Source organism: Malurus melanocephalus, unplaced genomic scaffold (assembly GCF_030028575.1).
Source record: "Malurus melanocephalus ecotype Western Australia unplaced genomic scaffold, MMel_1.1 scaffold_117, whole genome shotgun sequence".
NCBI classification, from domain to species: domain Eukaryota; kingdom Metazoa; phylum Chordata; class Aves; order Passeriformes; family Maluridae; genus Malurus; species Malurus melanocephalus.
Window position 1 is genome coordinate 176498 of NW_026623349.1, and position 20639 is coordinate 197136.

General features: G+C 35.8%; 1 protein-coding gene across 3 annotated transcripts in view; it reads left to right on the forward strand.

The window, feature by feature from the left end:
* The window catches only part of FANCC (FA complementation group C), a 78247-nt gene that overhangs the window by 32793 nt on the left and 24815 nt on the right, over positions 1 to 20639 (forward strand). For all 3 annotated transcript variants that reach the window (XM_057369982.1, XM_057369980.1, XM_057369981.1), the window contains exons 5-8: positions 13435 to 13554; positions 14322 to 14386; positions 16991 to 17155; positions 20118 to 20274. In XM_057369982.1, the coding sequence (XP_057225965.1) occupies positions 13435 to 13554; positions 14322 to 14386; positions 16991 to 17155; positions 20118 to 20274 (507 nt within the window). The remainder of the gene's footprint in view (positions 1 to 13434; positions 13555 to 14321; positions 14387 to 16990; positions 17156 to 20117; positions 20275 to 20639) is intronic.

Genomic DNA, 20639 nt, shown 5'->3' on the forward strand with positions numbered 1-20639 from the left:
TTCAGGGCTTCTTTTGTTTTCTAAGTTGTTGTGCTATTAAATATTCTTAAAGAGAAAGGATGAAGATGTAACCATAGGGTCATCCGAAACATTCTATATGTGTAATAATGGAGTGGCAGATGTGTAATCTAGAATTCATGCCATTTTTGTGCTTTAAAGATCTAAAGCAACAATTTCTCTCATTATAAAAATACAGGGTGGATGGGTGGTATGTCAGACTATATTTTTGGTACTTAGTTTAAAGTGGCAGATCTGCTTTCTCTGTGTCACTGGGTATGCTATAAGGCAAAATGTTTTCATAAACTTAAAAGAGAAGTATTTAAAATACTCAGTTTTCAAACCATTTGCACACATTAAAAATAACTTGCTATTTAGGTTCAATGGTTTTCTTGTTGGACAGTGCTTACACTGGGGTCTTGCTGCAACAGATGCAATAGATTATAATAAGACAGCAAGTATAATAATTACAGCATGGAACAGACTGCTGGCAGATACAACGTAGCATTCTCTTTAATCATTGTGCTTCCCATAATGTGGGTGGCCACAGGCTGTAGACATTTCAGTCAATCTCTTCTCTGTGCAGCAGTGGTTGTAAAACAGAGCTGAAGTAAACAGCATTCCACAGACCATTAAGAGTTTTTAATTTTGAGAAAATATAGCTTCCCTTCACTCTCCTTTTGGCTCCTTGCTTCTGTCAGCTGTTACCTACCAAATCAGTTCTGCTTGAAGTAAATATTGTATCATGTATTATCTATGGGCTCTTCTAAAAGGTTGTTGTGCTCTGTTGGGGCTTTTGTTATTAAAATACGTATTACTTTTAAACTTGAATGTTTTGTTGGTTTTTGCAGCAAGAAGTAACCTCTGCCCTTAGATTAAGTGATCATGTGTAATTTAAAAACTTTTCATGTTGTTTTTATTCTCCCAATTTCTTTTCCCCCTCARTGCTTAGTATAGTTTTGCTGTTTCTCTAAACACTTTATTGACACTCTAGCCATTGAACAGTACCTTTTCCTTTTTCTGCAACCTAAATGAAGGGGAACTTTCTTGTGTTTTTTAACCTTGTGGGCAGTTTACTGCTTTGGAAGCTGATTTCACTTCCTTGACGTTTGACATATCCTCATCTCAAATTTCTGGAATCTGAATTTCATGTAATAAATTTAAGCAGCTAAACTTTATGTCATGCATATAGTTCCCCAGCATTTACAGGCCTTTTTTGGAGTATGTAACTCAGTTGCAGTTGAGGACAAATAACTTAGTTCTGTTTTATAGGTGCGTGTGCATGAAAGGATATATTTTGATAGATGAGTTTTTACATTGTATTTAGGCATATGTGGAATCAAGTATGTAAATGAGCTTGAAAGAAATAKCTTAACTGTCACTGTGTAACTGGTAGTTCAAAGTAAAATTTTCTTTTGAATCATAACAGAGAACAAAAGACTTAAGTGAAACAGAGGCATGTGTTTAAGATCTGATGTAATTAATTAAAGCCCAATGACTTAATGAACTTTTAATGTGATAAGAGACCATTCAAATTTAAATTACTGGTTAAAATTCAGTTTTAAGAATCAAGTGTGCTGCTTTGCAGTGTGTCCCAAGGGAGTAAATAGTAAAAAAAAGGCACTTTTCTCTGTCCTTTGTGTAATTTGTTTGTATCCCAGATARCAAGGACTTCATCCTGTTGAAGTGTATGCAGTTCCTAAGGTGTACACATCTCATGGCAATGTTTGCTTAATATTTGACTTATATGCCTCTTAAACTTGCTAATGTGCAGTTCTGTGAAAGGTTAAAGGTCCTAAGATTCYTAGGTATGGTTAGGGCAGCTCGCTTCTCATTGAGGGGGCGTATTGCAGTGAAATGGGATTTGGCTGATGAATCAAATATGAGTAAGTAATTGATACAGTGATAGTATATATTCAAGGTTTCCAGTAGAATATGTTCTAAAACAATTTAATTCATAAAGGACAGGGGACTGATAAAAGATGTTAAACCTGTTGATACAAGAAGAGATTGGGACTGGATCTTTTTAACATAGTGAGAGAACATTTAAGAATGAAGATGGCTCTTCACATACAGCACATAAATGATTTCTAGTGCTTATTTATTTCTTGAAGTTTTACTGAGTTCGTTGTTTCTTGTTGCTGTTGTTCTTTCAGTTTTTGTAAAGTCAGCAAGAGGGAGTTCTTTGTCATTTCTAACATTTTGAAGATTATACCTCTAAATAGTTAGTTAGTCTTCTTACTAGCTCCTTTGAGAATGAACATGCTAAGCTGATTTGGACCTTCTCTAGTTTCCTGTAGGTAATTACATAGGTAGGATGTAAGAAAATTTGCAATGTTTACAAATTTGCAAGTGTTACTATAGTCTTCTGGTTGAAAATGGTATGATATTATGAATGAGCTGGGAGAAAACAGACCTCTCTTCTTCAAATATAATTGTTTAACAATGCCAAGCTAACATGATTATAAAGGATTTCTTGGCTTTGGAACCAAAATAAACAAAAGCTAAGTATGTCAAAGAAGAAATTGAGAAGCTAAGGATTCTGCTTTCCTTTAAGGCTGCTTGAGCTTTAACAGCAAGTGTCACAATTTGCTAGCCAGCTGCCATTTCTCAGAGCACTTTAGTACTGCCAGGTGGCTCTAGTAAAGAATAATAATTTGTTACTGAGGCACAAAAAGAGGCCTCTGTTTGAAGAAAATCTACTGGCATTAGATATTTATGCTCAATCTAATATAACTGACCCGCAGTTGTATCACCATTATAGGTGTACTGTTTTGCTAAGAAGTTCAGTGGACATTTTTCTCCCCTTAAACTTTTAGTTGTGTGATATTTAGAAAATCCAAACCAAAGGGATGGAACTARTTTTTCCCAAATATCATTCTAAATTAGGTGCATTATTTGCAATGTGTATTGGAAATATAAAAATCAGACACTGAGTACATTCAATTATTGAAAAAAGCATAAATTTGAAGTTAAATTTTTTTTAGAAATTATGGAACTCATAGATTTAAAGTAAAAGTGAAAAAAAACCTTATAATCCATCCACTCCTTCTAAACTTATTCATCCCTCTGTTCCACATAATTTTTGTGTGGATTTAAGGAACTGTTCAATGGGAATGGGAAGCTTGCATTTTTGCTTTTGAAAAAGGTAAAGACAAGAAGGAAATTGGTTCTAAATCTCTGGCTATCTAAACCTGATAGTTTAAAAAAAAAAAAAGATTTACGGTTGACTCCAGTAGAGCTATTGAATTTCCTTCTGTGAGTTACTGTAAATGTGTATTTTATTTCAGCATCAAAAGTGTCCCMCTTTTTAATACAAAGAGTAATAGCACTTTCTAGGTGGGCGTTTCTTAAAGAGAAAAAAGAGAGAAAATGGAAGGAGATTTGAAACCACTTTTCCTGTCTGAGGCCWAGAGTAGACTCAAAGCTTGCCAGCCCAACAGTTCTTTAGCTTCTTTCTTACGATTTCTGAGGGTTTTGTTAGTGACACTTCCAGATGGAGCTTAGGCTTTGGAAATTGTCCTTTAAAAAGTTGTGTGGTCTGTCTTAGCCACAGTATTAGTGCAACATGTTTTTACTGTACTAGTTTCACAGAAGGTAACTGAGCTTGAATTGGCGAGGGAACAACAATGCATTTTCTTTTCCACATTTAATTTAGAAATTGAGATCATGTAAAATTTTTCATCCATTTTAGGAAACAGAGGTAGAACATGAGTGTAGTCTTTTTACTAAGCTACATATATCCACAAGAGTAATATAATTCATAGCATACTTTAATCTCTAAAGAAAAAGCATATTTGTCTCAATGGGTTTTTGGGCATTTTTCAGTTAATTTTTTCTAATAGGTTTTCATGATGCTTTAGTATTTTTTCCATTATTACTTTTATTCTCTTTTTAAAGAGCAAGCTGTAGTTAGGGTTGTTGAAACAAAGTTAAGGAAATTGGTCTAATGTGACAGCACTTTAAGTAGTTTTACTGCACTGACTGAGGGCAAGCCTGCTTACCTTCTTCAAGGACAGAAGAGCGTTAAGGGCTCTATTAAATCAGGTACAATGTGGAAAACCTCACAGAATCTATGTTTTCATGTCTGTGAAAAACAATGAAATCTGAAAGAATAGGATTGTTCCTGGCTTTTTTTAGAAATTATTTTTAACTCAAAAGTAAAATTAATTTGGTCAAGTCATTTATCTGTAGATTTTCAGTAACTTGATCACCTGCTTAAATGACAAGATCCTTGTCTCTGTAGGAGTGTTTAGCAGAATAGTTTGTTTATGATCAACTAGTCTTTCATGGTTATTMATTGAGATTTAGATGTAGGCAGATGTCAGACTGTTGTTCCACGTGAAGAAGGACTAAAATGAATAGCTCCAATAAATCCTAAACATTGTATGTACTTGTGGCCAACAGTTTTATTTAGTGTGCYGGTGTAGAATTTAGCTAATGAAAACCACCCTGTAGATGCATGTATCCATAAAAATGCTGAAACAAGAAAACTTGTTTCGGCAAGTAAAACAAGAAACAGTAAATGTCAGAAAGAAATGTAGGAAGCAAATCCCTCCCAGCCCTATGCTTAGTCACTTTGGCCCTAATTAACTAAATTACTGAAAAATTTCTCCGGCRTTCTTWATGTTAAGTTGAAATGGAAGTGATTTCTTTTTTGCAAAACCTCTTGAGTAGTTACTGGAATAGACTCAGTTTGGTAAAATGAGAGATTGTGTTGACTAGCTRATGGTTGAAATATATGTGTATGTAATTTAACATTTTGTCTGTTTGAAATGTGTTTCAACTAGTATTAATTTTAAAGCAGAAACTGGACATTTTGGTTAGTTTATTGATGGTATATTTAAAGATTTTTTTACTATTTTTGTAGTATGTAAAATATGCTTTCACATACTGATAATAATTAAATTGTTCACAAATATATGCCATGTAATTTCCCCTAATCGATACATGAGGAATTTAAAAAATGTTGGGAAAACAGAATTGCTTTGAGTAAAACAATACTTTGAAAGCTTGATTATATTTAAATCTGTATGATGTTTGATTCCTTTTATTCTTTTACATTTCAGTTCTGATTTGTGGAAAAATATTTTCTGTCTTTTCCTGGAGCCAAGGAGCAAGCAAACAAGAGGTCTTAAAAGCAAAATTAGAAGTCACAGATTTTGTTAAGAATGGATAAATGTCTGGAAATAATATGAATTGTGTTATGTCAGCGTTCTACTCACAGACTTGATGTCATAAACAGTTGGTGTTGAAATGGTCTCTAAATTAATGTGCTGCTTTGTCATTTACAGACAGCTACTATGATTCTTCAGAATTGGCTGCTTATTTCATAGTAAAAAGGTTTTAAATGTACCAAACCTGTTTGTGTTTTATTGTCAATCATTTTAATCTRGAGGATATGGGACACCATAAATAGGCCTTTAGCCAGGATTTTTAAGAAAATATTACTAAAAAATATTTACAGGAATCTGGTTTGGACTGAGCTGCTGAAAACTAGCAAATGGATGAATTTATATTTAAACAAATCAGAGCAGTGTGTATATCTCGCTTAGTGAGGACTCTTTAAATCATTTAGGAAGTAATGTGGGATGTTAGAATCCTATTTTTAAAGAAAAAATCTATTATATAATATTTAATTTTTTTAATAATGACTGGAAATCATTGTCTGATTTTGCTTCAATGTCGTAATCAATATACTRTTTTGAAGTGCTTTTTAAGCCAGATTGGAAACAGAATTTGACTTCTTGTCTTCTAGACTTGTGTGGAAAGCAGTGGGCCGTCTGGCTGTAGAGAAAACACCTAAGAACAACTAAGTACAGACTCTTGAAATCATTGACATACAAGAAATTCTCATGCCAAAATCTGATTAAATGTGGATAAGAAATAGCACTTACTTCTAAAGCTTCCTCTGAATAAGATGTAGTTTTTAATATTATACTTGCTTTTTCTTACCAGAGCTGAGGAAATCTGGTTCCTGTTGMAGCAGATAGAAAGGTCAGAAATAAATCTGTAACTTGAAATTTCAGAAATTTCCCCTTGGGTATCCATGCTATACTTCAACAGATTCACACAGATCATAATTTTCAGCAAAATGTCATTAATGGTCTCTTCTCAAAAAACAACTGCAMTCTGTTTTTTCAAGGAGAATATACTTGAGTAATATTCTTTAGAATAAATGATAGATTTTTTAGTTCCATCTGGCTCTACTCTTGCTTTAATGACTCCTCCAAGATGGCTTTAATGACTCATCCAAGATAACTTGCCAGTAGCTCTGGGAAGTCTTAAGCAGTTTCAGGTTTGAATGGCTTATCCCAGGAAACCATCCATCTCCTCTGTTCAAAATACATTGAAGCTGTTGATTTATACATCTGCTTCTGAGGACATTCAGAATAATAAAGATTTTGAAAAGAGTGTGTTGAGAATTTTCCAGAAATAAATTGGTTTATCTGGCTCCCCTGGAATGTCTTTGAAACGGTGTCATAAGTTCCAGGACAGTCCTTTGTCTTGAGTGGCCCTGAACTGGACGCAGGATTTGAGGTGCACCCTCACCTTACCAGTGCTGAGTAAGGAAAATCATGGCCCTGGTCCTGCTGGCCACACTGTTGCTGACACAGGGCAAGATGCCATTGGCATTCTTGGCCACTTGGGCACACTGGCTCATGTTCARCCATAGTTGACCAGCAGCCCCCGGTCCTTTTTGGCTGAGCAGCTTTCCAGCCTCTCTTGTCCCAGCCTGTAACCCTGCCTGGGGCTGTTGTGACCCAAGAGCAGGACCAGGCACTTCACCTTATCAAACCTCATACCTCTGGCCTCAACCCATCAATCCAGCCTGTCCAGATGTTCCTGCAGAGCCTTCCTACCCTTCAGCAGATCAGATCTCCCACCCAACTTGGTGTCATCTGCAAACTGGCTGAGGGGGCACTGTAGAGGATCAGATCTACGCATGTTTTGTCTCAGACATTCTGAGTATTGCTACAGGAAAGGTGTGATCAGAGGAGAGAGTCCTGTGGAGCTGGGGCACTGTTGTTCTGAGTCAAGTTCCTGCTTTGCTTTGAGACTTGTGCTGAGTCCCCCACCCCCATCTCATTTCCTGAAGAGCGGCTGGCTGTGCAKGAGTGAACAAAACTGTGATAAGCYTAATTTACATAAGAGGCATGCACCAGGTGAACTGTAAAGGGAATGAATCTGGTCCCCTCTTCCTTTTTTTTCTCTCTCTTTTTTCTCTTTCTTTATCTTTCTGTTTGGTTTTCTTTGTCTTGATAGCCCAGCTGTGGGCCATGCACACAATAGGACCACTGGATCTAATGACTTTTGTTCTTCTCTTGCTTTGCCTAAGTGAATCATATCCTGTCCTATCCCTTTTGCCGTACTGAACTTTGTTGTCGGAGTGGGGGAGATAGTGGAGGTGTGTTATGGCTTGTTAACCAGCACCTTTGAGTTGAGGTGTTGTGGTTTGTGAGCCAGAACCTTTGAATATTGGTGTATAAGGACTTGGTAGCCAGCACCTCTTCTTGTAAGTATTTGAGGGCTTGCTAGCCAGCACCTTTTCGGTTTAGGCAGTGGGCTTGTTGCTGTTGTTAAGACAACTATASAGTAAAATACAAGTTTCCTGACATGTGGTCTGGTGTCTTGTTCAGCCTGTTGAGAGCCTATAAAGAGTATCACAGCCTGTAGCAATGGGTTGTGACACGCACTCGTTCCCTTTGTCCAGATCATTAATAAAGATTTTTAACAGGAATGGCCTCAACACTGAGCCCTGGGGAGCTCCAGTAGTGACTGGACACCAATGGGATGTAACTTAATTCACTGCCACTCTCTGGGCTGCCCATCCAGCCAGTTTTGCATGCAGCAAAGGATACACTCATTCAGGCAATGAATAGCCATTTTCTCCAGCAGAATGCTGTGGGAAATGGTGTCARAGGCTTTACTTAATATATGAACGTGGTGAAGGGTCTAGAGAGGAAGCCATACAAGGAGTGGGAGATGTTACTTTGTTCAGCCTGGAAGAGAGAAGACTGAGGGGAGACCTCATTGGGATCTTCAGTGAGGAGACTAAGGGAAGATCTCGTTGGGGAAGAGAGGGGCAGGCACCAAACTCCTAACAACCAGGGACAGCACCCGAGGATATGGCATGAAGTTGTGTCATAGAGGTTTAGGTTGGGTATTAGAAAAAGATTCTTCACCCAGAGGGTGGTTGGGCSTTGGAACTAGCTCCCCAGGGAAGTGGCCACAGCACAGTGAGAGAGCTGAAGAAGTGTTTGGACAATGTTCTCAGGAACATGGTGTGACTCTTTGAACTGATCCGGTGCTGAGCCAGAAGATGGATTTTGATGGTCCTTGCTGATCCCTTCCAACTCAGAATATAATTCCATGAATCTGTAAAGGTCCAGGTAGACAAAATCCTGGGCAGCCTTTTCCTCATCCACTAGAATGCCACCTTGTCAGAGAAGGAGACCAGGTTAGTTAAACAAGACAGCTTTACTGCGGGATATCTTTACTCACAGATAGAGGGGGTGGGGTCATAAGCAGCAAAACACTGTTCTCATTCCTTCCACTTTCCCAGAGTGAGTTAATTTGGAATAGCCTTGTAGGCAATCTGTAAGTGTAGAGAAGTAAMTATTAATTCAGGCCTCTTCTATAGGATCTTGTAGATATGAAGCAGTGTGCTTACATTGATAGAGAAATGAGTTTATGTCTTTATGCTAATGATCGTGGGATTATCTGCTTGTTAAAGATAATAGAAATCTTTCTGCAGCAGTAGTTATTGAATTGCCTGGAGTATTACTCAGTAAAATTGCATCAGTAAAATAAAGCCATTGGCAAGGTTGCTCAAAGTAGTGGATCATTGTGAGGGCTTTATAAAAATCCATAAATTCAGCTTCAGGTCAAATGGGATTTTGTCACAGAACTTTAATCCTAGGCTTCAGTGGTGAAGAAAATCAAGAAAAAAGTCACTTCTGCTGTTACAGTATGCCTGACTCCTGTTCATTTTCCAGAATCAGACTCTTTGATTCTCAAAATGCAAAAATAAGCGACACCTTGTTAACTTTTCTGTTTGTATGCATCATTTCTGCTGCAGATTGATCCATTTGCCTGGCACGTAGAATATGGTGTTACTGGATTAAACAGTGAGTGGCAATTGATTRTTTGCCAGAAATAAATGATGCTTATGTAGATCTCCAGCTGTTAATTTTGGTGGAGTAGTGTAGGATCTGTGACTGGTATCAATACAGGAGTGCATTTAATAGTGACAATTTTCTCATCATGTAGTTGAATACCTTTTAGGTGTTGAGCTTGAAATTATTCCTTAAAAGTCACCAGTGTCAAATTACTGATCTCTCTGACCCCAGAAACCCATACTGTGGCTGTGTAATATGTTGTGATTTTTTTTCTTTTCCAAAATGCTTTTTGGGATGATTCATAATGTAATAATGGAACCTATCACTACGTTTGGATATTTGTATTGCTTCCTATATATGTGAGAAAATMTGAAATCTTTAAAATTCTCTATAGTACTTTCTGAAAGAGTTAATCTCAAAAATGAATGAAGAAACTTAAATGTAAGAGAATGTTGTTTTCCACTCAGTCTTGGAGCTAGTTTTAACCAAATTCTACAGTATGATGTGAAATAACCCTTTAGACCTGAGAATTACTGGATTTTAAACTTTGTGAACTTCAAACCCAACGGTTTTCATTGCCATTTATGGTTTCCACTCTCTTTTTGATAATGAAGTTAATAATATATAGGATGAAAGAGGATGGACAAATATAAGAAAATAATTACCTGATTTCTTTTTTCTTTTGTTCTCAGTCAGACTTTCTTTTCTCTTATTCCAAGACATGTCTCTTGGAATAATTTGCTTCTTTTATCTTTTCATGTTCTAACTGGAAAATTGCGTTTCTCACAAGTATTGAGTTAATTTTTCCAGCTGACCTAAGTTGCTGGAAAAATAATGTGGGAAAAAAATTGTCTTTAATTGGACCTTATGAGATACAAGATTTATTTCTACCCTTTCCACACCTTTTGGGAGGATTGTGATAGAACAGCTGAAAGCTACTTGGTTTAAGWAACAGTTCAACTTACACAAATCATTGGCTTGTGGAATGGCTTGGGTTGGAAGGGACTTTCAGCTGTCATCTAGTACAACCCTCTTATCATTGCCAGGGACACCTTCTACTAGACCAGGTTGCTCAGTGCCCCATCCAACCTGGCCTTGARTATATCCATGGATGGAGCATCCAGCAGTTCCCTGGACAACCTGTTACAGTGTTTCTGGAATTCTGAGCTGCAAGTCCAGTTTTTCATTTATTAATATTCCAAGCCCTTCTTTGCAGGGTTGGTCTCAATCCATTGATCCCTGATGATTGATACTGGAGATTGCCCCAGCCAAGGCGCTGGTCTTTTCACTTGGCCTTATTGAACTTCCTGAGGTTCACACAGGCCCATCCCTCATACTTTTGGAGGACATCCGTTCCCACAGGGAATCAACTGCACCACATATATGGGTGTAATTTGCAAATTTGCTAGTGGTGCACTCAATCCTACTATCCCAGCCAATGCCATCTCATTGATGAGATACTAAATAATCCTTATCCTATCAGCTTACCATCTATTATGACTGAAGCGACAACCTTAATTTTTCTTTCAGACAGTTCTCTGCTAATATAAAGTAGTAAAAGAATTATCACTCACAAACAGAACTGTGTAAGAAGTAAATAAGATACTTTTTCTAGAGAGACCTTTCTTTATGTGTTCTAGAAAAGCAAGTAARCTTTTAAACTGAAAAAGACAAATGCTTTAATTTATTAATTGGTTAACAAATATCTTTGTTGCAGATATTTATCATGCAATATCATCCCTATGTCTCAGACTTTCCACTGCAGCAGTTTTAGTAAAATGAAAATAAGACTTGGAGCTGAATTTTAAGTGTTTTCCATCTTTAATATGAATCTGTCTTATATAAATACCTAATAGCTCCTTTCATCATGACTACAGTATCTCCTTGCCTGTGTTTCCCTTGCCCCCTTCTGGCTGTTCAGAGGTTTCATGTATTTCAGGAAAAAAATCTGCAAATTTCTTGCATGGATCTAGTAAATGGAAAATGAAACAACAAAAAAGCTCAAACAAGTAAATAAACAAACAAAACCCCAATACAATACCAAACCAAAAAACAGCTCAGGAAAGTGTTGCAGGACTTATGTAGACTGATGATCTGAAGTAATTTTGGCTTCTCATTTCTTCTATTGCTTGGTTAATGTTACACAAAGGTAGGGAAAAGTAGTTTTGAAATTTCTTTTCACAAAAAGAGTGTTTGATTATTTTTATCCTTATGAAAATTCTGGTTACAGAAAGGGTCACTAGATAATAAATTTTGCAGTGTTTAAGGTGAATATATGGGGTTTTATGCTACTCTCTCATTTAGTTGTCGTTAGCTGCCATGACAACCTGTGAAATCCTTTTCAGAGGGGTTTTTTTTCATTGTCGCTGGTCAAGCTTTTCTGTAAGTCTTTCACTAGACAATGCAACAGGCTTGGTGTTTTTCAAGCCCCATCCTTATCTCTAGCAAAAGTGTCATCCCAAGTTTGTTGTTGTAATACCTCTTATTTTGTTTTAGACTTGTAGTTTGCTCCCTTATCTCATTCTACTTGGCAAACTGTCCTATTTTGTAGGAACTGATTGAACCCTCGATAGTGTTCTGAAAAGAAAATTTAACTTAAGTAATAGCTGCACAAGACTGAAAATATATAAGGTTTTTATTAATATTGATTAAGGCTTGTTTGGAGATTGTACAGTTTAAGAGATTTTAGCTTTCACTTTTTCCATATTTAGAGGCTTTTACATTTTGAAAATCTGCTCTTTTATGTCTTAAGAATGCAAAAATTGAATGTAAGTCACTACTTTGAAACTCTCTTTTGCTGCAGCATTTCTCCTCCTTGTTGGTTTTAGGGAATTCACCGRATGGCAATAGAACAGCAGTTTCTCTTTATTTAGGAAAAGAGGTTTACAGGAAGGAAAAGGATATTTAGGCATTTAACACAGCTCTTCAAGACAGTAAGTGAATCCTAAAGTACAATGAATAAGGTATCCCAAGCGTTTGTTACTTATTTTGGTAATAACGAGTTTTCTCAGGTGTTTGGTGTTCTTCTGGTGATTCTTCTCTCTGACATCAATCAAACATGGATTGAATATATCTAATTCCAGGCCTTCTGAAACTGTTACTTAGGGATATTCAAAGCAGTGTGGGTAAACACTTGAGTTTCTGAAAGGAGAAAATGAGTCAATGAATTTTTTTTTTGTCTCAAAATCTCTTTCCTCTTTTTATTAGAAAGAATGCATAGAATGAAGCAGGCTAAAACTGTGGAAGTCACAGAGCTTTCATTTGAACTTTCCTTTAATCATACATTTTTTAAATGTAGGCCTTTTTCAATGTRTACTAATCTCTGTTATAAAGAATTTGATATACTTAGTSCTATATAACGTGTAATTTATACTTCAAGTGTCAATGATACATAAAGTCCTGAAATGAACCCTGGAAAGGGCAATGTRCTGTTGTTAYATCAGCATGTAGCAGTCAAGAGCARGAAGAAACAAAAGCTGTAATAAATACAGAGCAGATAATTGGATAACCAACACAGAGCTACCACTGCTCAGTTGTGATACCAGGATGCAAAAACCTGCTTAAGATTTGGCACTTTTGGTTTTCATAAATGTGATTGCTTGGGAAGGTGCTGGGGTATAAGAAATGTCCAAATGACAGCAGAGCTTCAGTACAGTGCTGGAGAATTGGGAAAGCACGAGTACTATGTGCAGAGTCCTTCTGTACCTGCCTGCAGAACCGGTGTGCCAAACGTGTTAATCGGACTTAGACCCTATCATTAAAGGATTGCTTAAATTACTGYATGATGTACTTAAAAGGTTTTAATGAGATGTAAAGCATTTTGTAGTGAAATTGGTAGAGAATGTCAAGCTAAGATTTTATCATTATTTTTTCAAGATAATAGGAAATTAAGCAAATGACATTATGAGGCCAGACCTTGAATCCCGGAATATCTTGAAAGAGTGATTTGGAAAAGTAGATGTTAGTTAATTCCACACTTTCTCTTCTTGATCACAGTACTGATCAGACTACAGATGATTGAAATGGCTCCCAGAGAGCTGAAACTTAGCAAATATCTATCTGGTTTTGGTATGAATGGTCTCCATTGCTATTGAACAGCTACTGAAATGATATGGTGTGTATGTGAGCCCACATTTGATTGCAGCACCTGCAGCATTTTCCTTATGGTTGGTGGGAGCTGCCTGTTCCTCTGTGTCAATGGCAAAAAATGGCCACAGCTGATTAAAAGTTGTTACCCTAGATATTCAATAGCTGTCATATCTTTTTACWTAGCCTATTGTAGCCTGATATTATTGCCATTCTGTTGATTTCTCAGAGTTTGCTGTGCCATCTCCTTTCTTCTTCTAAGTGGGAAAGTAGTGAAGCTGAAACTAGTACATTCATATCAACTCTGGGCTACACGTCAGAAGATTATTATTGTCACTTGGTTAAAAATGTAAGTATTTTGTGTAATTGAGATTTTGTTAATAATAAATCACCAGTTTATAAGCACATACATGGAGCTGTCATTGTGATAAGGAACATGAACTGAACTTGGTTTATCTTTTCTTACCTCGGTTACTTTTACAACCTTTTAAGGGAAAAAATGAAGTGGAAGATCTCTGGACAAATGAGATTTTTTTTATTAGATTACACTGTAATAGATGTTCATAAAAACAAAATTCCTGTTGCTGTTGTGCTATAACAAAAAAAACCCTGGTTTTTTTCTCCATGAAGTTAAAATTATATTTATTATTTTATGTGTTAGAATATAATTTCTGAATATTTTCTTTACTGTATCCACTACATTTAAAATGGGAGATGAGCTCTACATGTTAGGTAAAGTCACTTTCATGTTTAAGAGATATAAAAATAGGGAAAATAACATTTCTTAATTATAATACAATAAAGCTTGTAAAAATTATTAGTAATGTTTTTCTGAAGGTTTTGCCTTAATTCTTGAGGACGCAGAGCTAAAATGAGTTTTAAAACATATAAGGCATATAATGTGTTAAAATAAAATTTTGCAGCACAGYTTGTTCAGTGATTTGGAGAGCATTAATTTGACATCAATAGTTACAAAGTTTAAAAATCAAAATAGATGAACAGAGAAAGTTACTAACCTTTACAGTATATCAGTAACACAGAAAACCATGCAACTGTTTGCTTACTGGTAGTAAATTTAATGTATTTTATTTTATTTATTCTTATTGTATTTAACAGATGGTATTTTCATTAGTAACAGAACTCAGAGAAAACCGGTTCAATGGACTTAATATTCCGGGGAGGTAGGTGTTRTGTAAACATAATTTTGATATGTTTTGGTTTGGAACATTGCAGTACAATGAGGATCATTTTACAGTCTTGGGCACTTTGGCTTCAGTTGAAAAGCTTTGGACATGTGTGTAGATAATTTAAGGAGTAGACAAGCTTTTTTAGCTGGGCTTCAGGTAAGAGTTTATATTTAATTTAGGAGTCAGAATGGTTGGAAGGGACCTTCAAAGATCATTTACCTAATACTGCTGTTGTCACTGTTTTTGACATGATCATGCCTTTTTTTCTGAGTGATTTGTACCTTTTTGCTGAGCTTGAAATGCAGATCATAGTCTTTTGTGTACTTTAACTTCATTTGAATGTCAGTAGATCCTTTCAATTTCATGTAAACTAAGTGAATTGGTGCTAAAAAAAAGAAAAAATAAGGATAGATGTTTTTAATATAAGCTATGAGTTCAAGTTGTGCCTTCTSTTTTAAGTATTCAATTTATTAGATTAAATTATTAATAATGGAATAATACCTATAAATCAGCAATACTTGTTAATAATTAAATTATTAGTGATTAAATAATTACAATAGTGTTAGAAATGAAATAAAATTATTGTTGTTATTATTAAATAATAAAATAACTAATAATTAAATAAAATAATTAAAATATTAAAAAAATTGAAATAATTAATAGTTAAGGAATTGAATTAAAGAAAATGCCTGCTCACATTCTGTTGCCCTCCGGAATCAAAAGGCACGCTATGAAGAAATGAGTTTTATTACCTATTTTACACTACATAGCTTGTAAAATTACATTAAAGAAGAGGCTGATTGAATTACCTTTCTTGTATCATGAGCCAAAAACTCGGCTCTTTGCACCTAGGTATTTGGTAAGGAAGATTAAATGAGCTGAATTCATTTAGAGCTGATTTTAGTATTAAAATAATGGATGCAGTTAATGAGAAGTATCGCAATATTTCATTCCATGTAGGAAATAAACACTCACCTTTTGAAAAGTAGGGTAAAACAGACTTAGCTGAAAAGCTGGTTGAGACTGCTAGGAAGGGAAATACCTGATTACTATGGGGAGATAGGGAAAACTTCGTACTTAGGTGGATTTATCAGTGTAGAAATTATGATATGGCCGTTCATTCAAATTCCAGAGACAAAAGTAGTTTGCTTTTAGAGGTGTACATTTTCTCCTTTCTCCATTTAGTGATGTTTTAAAAATGACAATGTCTGTATGAATTCATTGTACGTAGTGGAATGCATTGTGCAGCATCCACCAAGAACATATTTTGAAGATTRTGTAGAAGAAAATTGCATTTAGAGGGTCTTTCTTCTGGGTTTAAGTAAGAGTAAATTAATCTGCTAAACTTTGCTAATCCTGGATAATTAGAAACAAAATTTTGGAAAGGAGACTGATCTAGAGTTTTCAGGTCTGTGTATCCTGAAAAACACTGCTGCATGATAAGATCATCCCAGTAAGTACCCTTCCTACGAAAACACTTGTAGCAAAAGTACATTTCGAAGTATTTCAGCGTAAGAAACCTTAAACCCATATTAAATCAGGTAATTACTCAGAAATTTACATCTTTGAAAATGTGTTATGTTTTATTTCTCTCTCTGTTTGAATGATAATGGTTAGTACCTCATGTCCACACTGCTGAGTAGCCTGTTAATTCTCACCTCAGGGCTTCAGAGGCAGTGTTGGTTACTCTGCAAAGAAAATACTTTCASGTTCTGGCAGAGTATGCACTTCTTTTAGTGAACATTGCAATCAGGAGAAGCTTGCAGAAACTTGGGGAAGCCTTTTACAAACAATCTAGTGTCTTTTAATTTGCTATAATTCAGTATTTCATAGTTCTCGGTCTTTTATAAGTGTTTTCCTGTCAAAGGTACACCTTCAGGTATTAAAAACAACATATACTCTGTGAAAGTTGGGATTTTCTTTTGCAAAGCTAGTCTCTGTCATTTAACTATTTTTAATGTTCCAAAGGTTCCATATTATCTTTATGTTCCAGATTCCACTGTCTTTAATCATTTCCAACCATGTAGTTTTAGTTAGATGGTCCAGTGAGTGGTTTGTGTGCTACATGTTCCTTGAGCTGTAGATGTGTAAGATAAAAATTTTTCAGCTCAGCACTTGTAGACAGCAAGATTCATAAATTGTTTCTGTTGAGAGGAGAGAGAGGTTAARAAAGCAATAGTAGGCCTGAAAAGCATCTAGGTTGTCTCTTCCAAGGCTCCAGGAAATTTACATGGGAGCTATGAATCTGTAATCTTCCTTCACTGACCCTGGGAAAGATAAAGCATTGTCCACTAGGAAGGATGGGGGTGAAGGAGCCAACACAATTTGCTTCAATTCAGAATTGTGTTGATATCCTTCACATGGTTTTCTTTGAGCACTTATAAAGCAAAATTTTATCCGCCTTCTTAACATTYGTCACACAGTATGGAATGATATGTCAGCAGTCATTCTAGTAAATGTAAAATTCAGCAATGAGCTATGCATCTCTTACAAGTAGTCTTCTGTAACTAATTAATGTCCTTCTTTTTAGCTTAACAGTTTAGAACTTAAAGTTGTGATTTTTCTGAAACATGAACTGTGTCTATTTTTTCCCCTCAGCATTTTAGCCAGTCGTGTGAATGCTGTGTCCATTTTCTGTGTCCCTCTCATTACTTTGCCKGATCTAACTCCATTGCTGGAAACTCTGCTTCTTTACCATGGATGTTCTTCAAAAGAAATTCTCAGTTCAGAGTTTCTAGAGGCTGTGAATGAGGCCTTTTTAAAGTAAGTAGCAGGGTTTGTATTATTGTTTTGCTTTTTCATAAAGATTAATTCATATAAATGTGTTTTCTCTAGGTTTGTATGCTGAATGCACCMTACACCTGCTTTCTAATAAAATATTTCCCTTGCAGTTGAGTAGCAGAGCTGAGGCTGTGGGCCAAAGCAGAATTTTATATTGCTGACGCACAAATTGTGGCATAAAATCTTTCGATATTGACTGGGACTTTGTCCCGCCTATTCCCTAAAAAGGAGGTTAAACCTTCAATAGATTTTAGGAATTTTGTAGAAATAGTGATAATTTTTCATAGAAATGTAATTTACCTGTCATATATTACCATTCCTAACTTGTTATTTTGGGAATAATTTTAATTTTTCTGTGCATAGGATAGAATCTTATGTTTGRTGTTTTCATAACTATTTTGGCAGGGTTTTTTCTCTGTGTTTCTTTTGCGGGGAGTTGGGTTTTTTGTTGTTGTTGTTGGGTTTTTTTGGTTTTTTTTTTTAGGTGGGTTGGGGGTTTCGGTGTCTTGTTTCTTTCTTGTGCTGTGAAATTGGTTCTCCAGATTTATAGTTCTCCTGGTTTTCAGCAGATTGGTTTTAATAAGTTTGAGAGGAGCAATTTGTGCAATAGAGCTTTGCTTGTTTTGCTACTACTAAACGCACCATTCTGATAAAATCAGTCTACATGTGAAAACCAACTGAGTGCAGTGGGACATCAACAAGGTTGGCTATGACAGAAAAGGGAAGATGTCAGGGAAAGCACAGCCCACTTTTGCTTGCCACTTTTTAATTGCACTTTATTAAAGTTGTAGCTGAGATGCTGTATTACAAAAAAAAAAATTGTACTAGAAAATGTTTCTTGTGACCACTTCACATCAATTATCCATATCTCTCCTTTTTTAATCAGTTTTTATTGCTTCCTCTGTACTCATCATGATTTATRATGATCCAATGAGGATTTTTGTAGTAGTCCATTGTGGGCTCCAGACAAAAATAAATAATTAATGGAAAACCATAATTACTACTCCATACAGTTTACTAGAAACTGAGGAAAAGGAATGAAAAATGGGGAGATTCATAGCAAAGGATGTCCCCAAAAAACACTGAGATATCTTTCTGTCTTTTCCTTGTCCATCTTTTGTGACTTCAGATTGTACATGTTCCACCAGTTTGGAAGGCTTTTAGAACAAGCTCACAGATTCTGTATGGATGCCTTCTTCTCATATCATAAACTGATAGGCAGTCCATCATGGCAGACTTCTAACAATTCCTGTTGAGTCTGGCTGTTCTTTGAGTGGTCATAAGAGGTTCTTCTGACTGAAATAAATGTCTCTTTTCCTAACTTCTGAGCTGCTTATCACAGTGAGCAAAAGTATCTKATTTCACATGGCCTTTGACTAAGTGACTCTTGCCAGGGTCCTCAAACAAAGTGCATGGTTTMCCTGAGAGCAGATACAGGCTCATATGTGCTTTGCATGATATATTCCTGGACTGTCACTGAAACTCATGTGGTCTGAATGTGAATGTGCTTGTACTTTTTTTTCCCCTACTCTTACAACTGAATTCTATTTTTCCTAACTCTGTCATTGTGTTCTGAACATGTCTTCTTTCTGAACATGGGTGAAGCCTACCCCAGAATATAGGGCTCCACAGAACTCAGAATTGTCCCAGTGGGACCATCTGCAAGTTCAGCTGTGGGAGTGCAATCACTACTTAACTTTCTATATGGTTTTTAAATCTTAGAGTTGCAACACTYCTATGAAAGCTTAGTAGCTTTCTTTCCCTGCCATAATATCTATATCTACCATGCTACCACAAAAACAAGAAGAAAGTTGGTAGTGGCAAAATTAGCTAAATCTCTTGTCATTGTTAATTTATTTTGATCTGCATAAGTGCTTTAACAGTAATTATAAAACAGCATCCTGAAATTGAGCATTGCTTTACAGTTTTGAAATTCTGGATAGTACAATATATTTCTTGTCTCCACATGTACACTTTAAGGTCATTACATAGTATTGAGTGGAAAAAATACAGACTTTTAAATGAAATTCAGAATTTTGAGAGCTATAAAATGCGATTAGTATTCTTTCGGCTGGTATTTTTCTTTTTTTATCAGTAGCTTTAGTTTGCATGTACTGTCCAGCCTAATTTTAGGGTTTTTAATCTTAACTTGAGTCAAGACCAAGGGAAATATTTCTTGTTATTTATGTACTGTTCTGGCTTTAGCCTTTAATTTGCAACTATCACAACAGCTACAAAGATATTCTAGGATGTTTTTGCTGTGATATCTCAGGTGGATAGTTTAGCATAKTTTGATTTGTGCTGGTCCTATTTCCGTAGTGAACAACACTTTATGTCAGCTGGGCAATAGCTGAAGTCCTTAGCTGAAGAGRTAACTATCTTCTTAACTGTTTGTCTTTTAAATGGCTCTGGTCAGTACTGGTGCGTCGAAGACTTAGCTACTTCTAAGTAGTTTTTTTCCCATTTTGTTCCTTTTTTGTCCTTTTTGTTGTTKCTTTGGGGTTTTTTTCCTTATTTCTCTGCAAAGATGGGTAATGTTTTGGTTGTATAGCAGAAATATTATGCAGGACTTTCCTGCTCATCTGTCAGTAGCTGTCTGCAGAAACTAGTCCAGGTTTGAGAGAGCACAAAGGTCTAGGGACAGGACCATTCTTTGGAGAGGAAGGAAACTCTGGACTTAACCTTTTATTTCCACTTGATGGGATCATGAGCAAATTTTTACATTTTAAACATGGCAAAGTTGCATTTGTAGATGATRGTAATTTCCTGCCATTCTTTGTTATTATGTTTTGATATCAAAGAGGGTACTGTAAATAAGATTTTATCTCTCTTGCTTCAGTTGATCTTTGTGCCTTCTTTTTTCCTCAATATTTAAAAAAAAGGTACTTTTTTTTGTTTTCCTTCCAATTACTCAGGTAAAATAATATTTTTCTCTCTAAACCAGGAAGAAGATCTCCCTTCCTGAATCAGCAGTCTTCAGCCTCTGGCTCCGTCACTTACCAAGCCTTGAAAAAGCTGCCTTACATCTTTTAGACCAGTTGGTTTCCATTCAGTTGAATTCACTGGAGGAAGTGGCGTGTGTCATAAAAGACTCACTGCTGGTATGTGCAACATGTAGTACATCTCATACTGCTCTTTCATGCTTCAGAGTGACAGTTTTCATATATGTCAATCTATAGACATATGTCAGCATAAATGGCCATTATGAGACACATGATTTGTTTATCTTGAGTCTTTAAAACATCACCRTATTTTTAGCTTTTACTCTGAATTGGTAGAAGAGAAAATAAGATTTCGTGCAGTGATGAAGAATGGGTAAAGAAATGAGAATCCCATTTGTGAGGGTGCTGAGTACATTTCTCTATCTTAAAAAAATATAGACTCTAATCAGGAAGGTTGKTTTTTTTTTTACTTCAGTCTCTATGCCCATGTAGTTTGGCAGTCTAAACAATTGGAATCCCTTGTA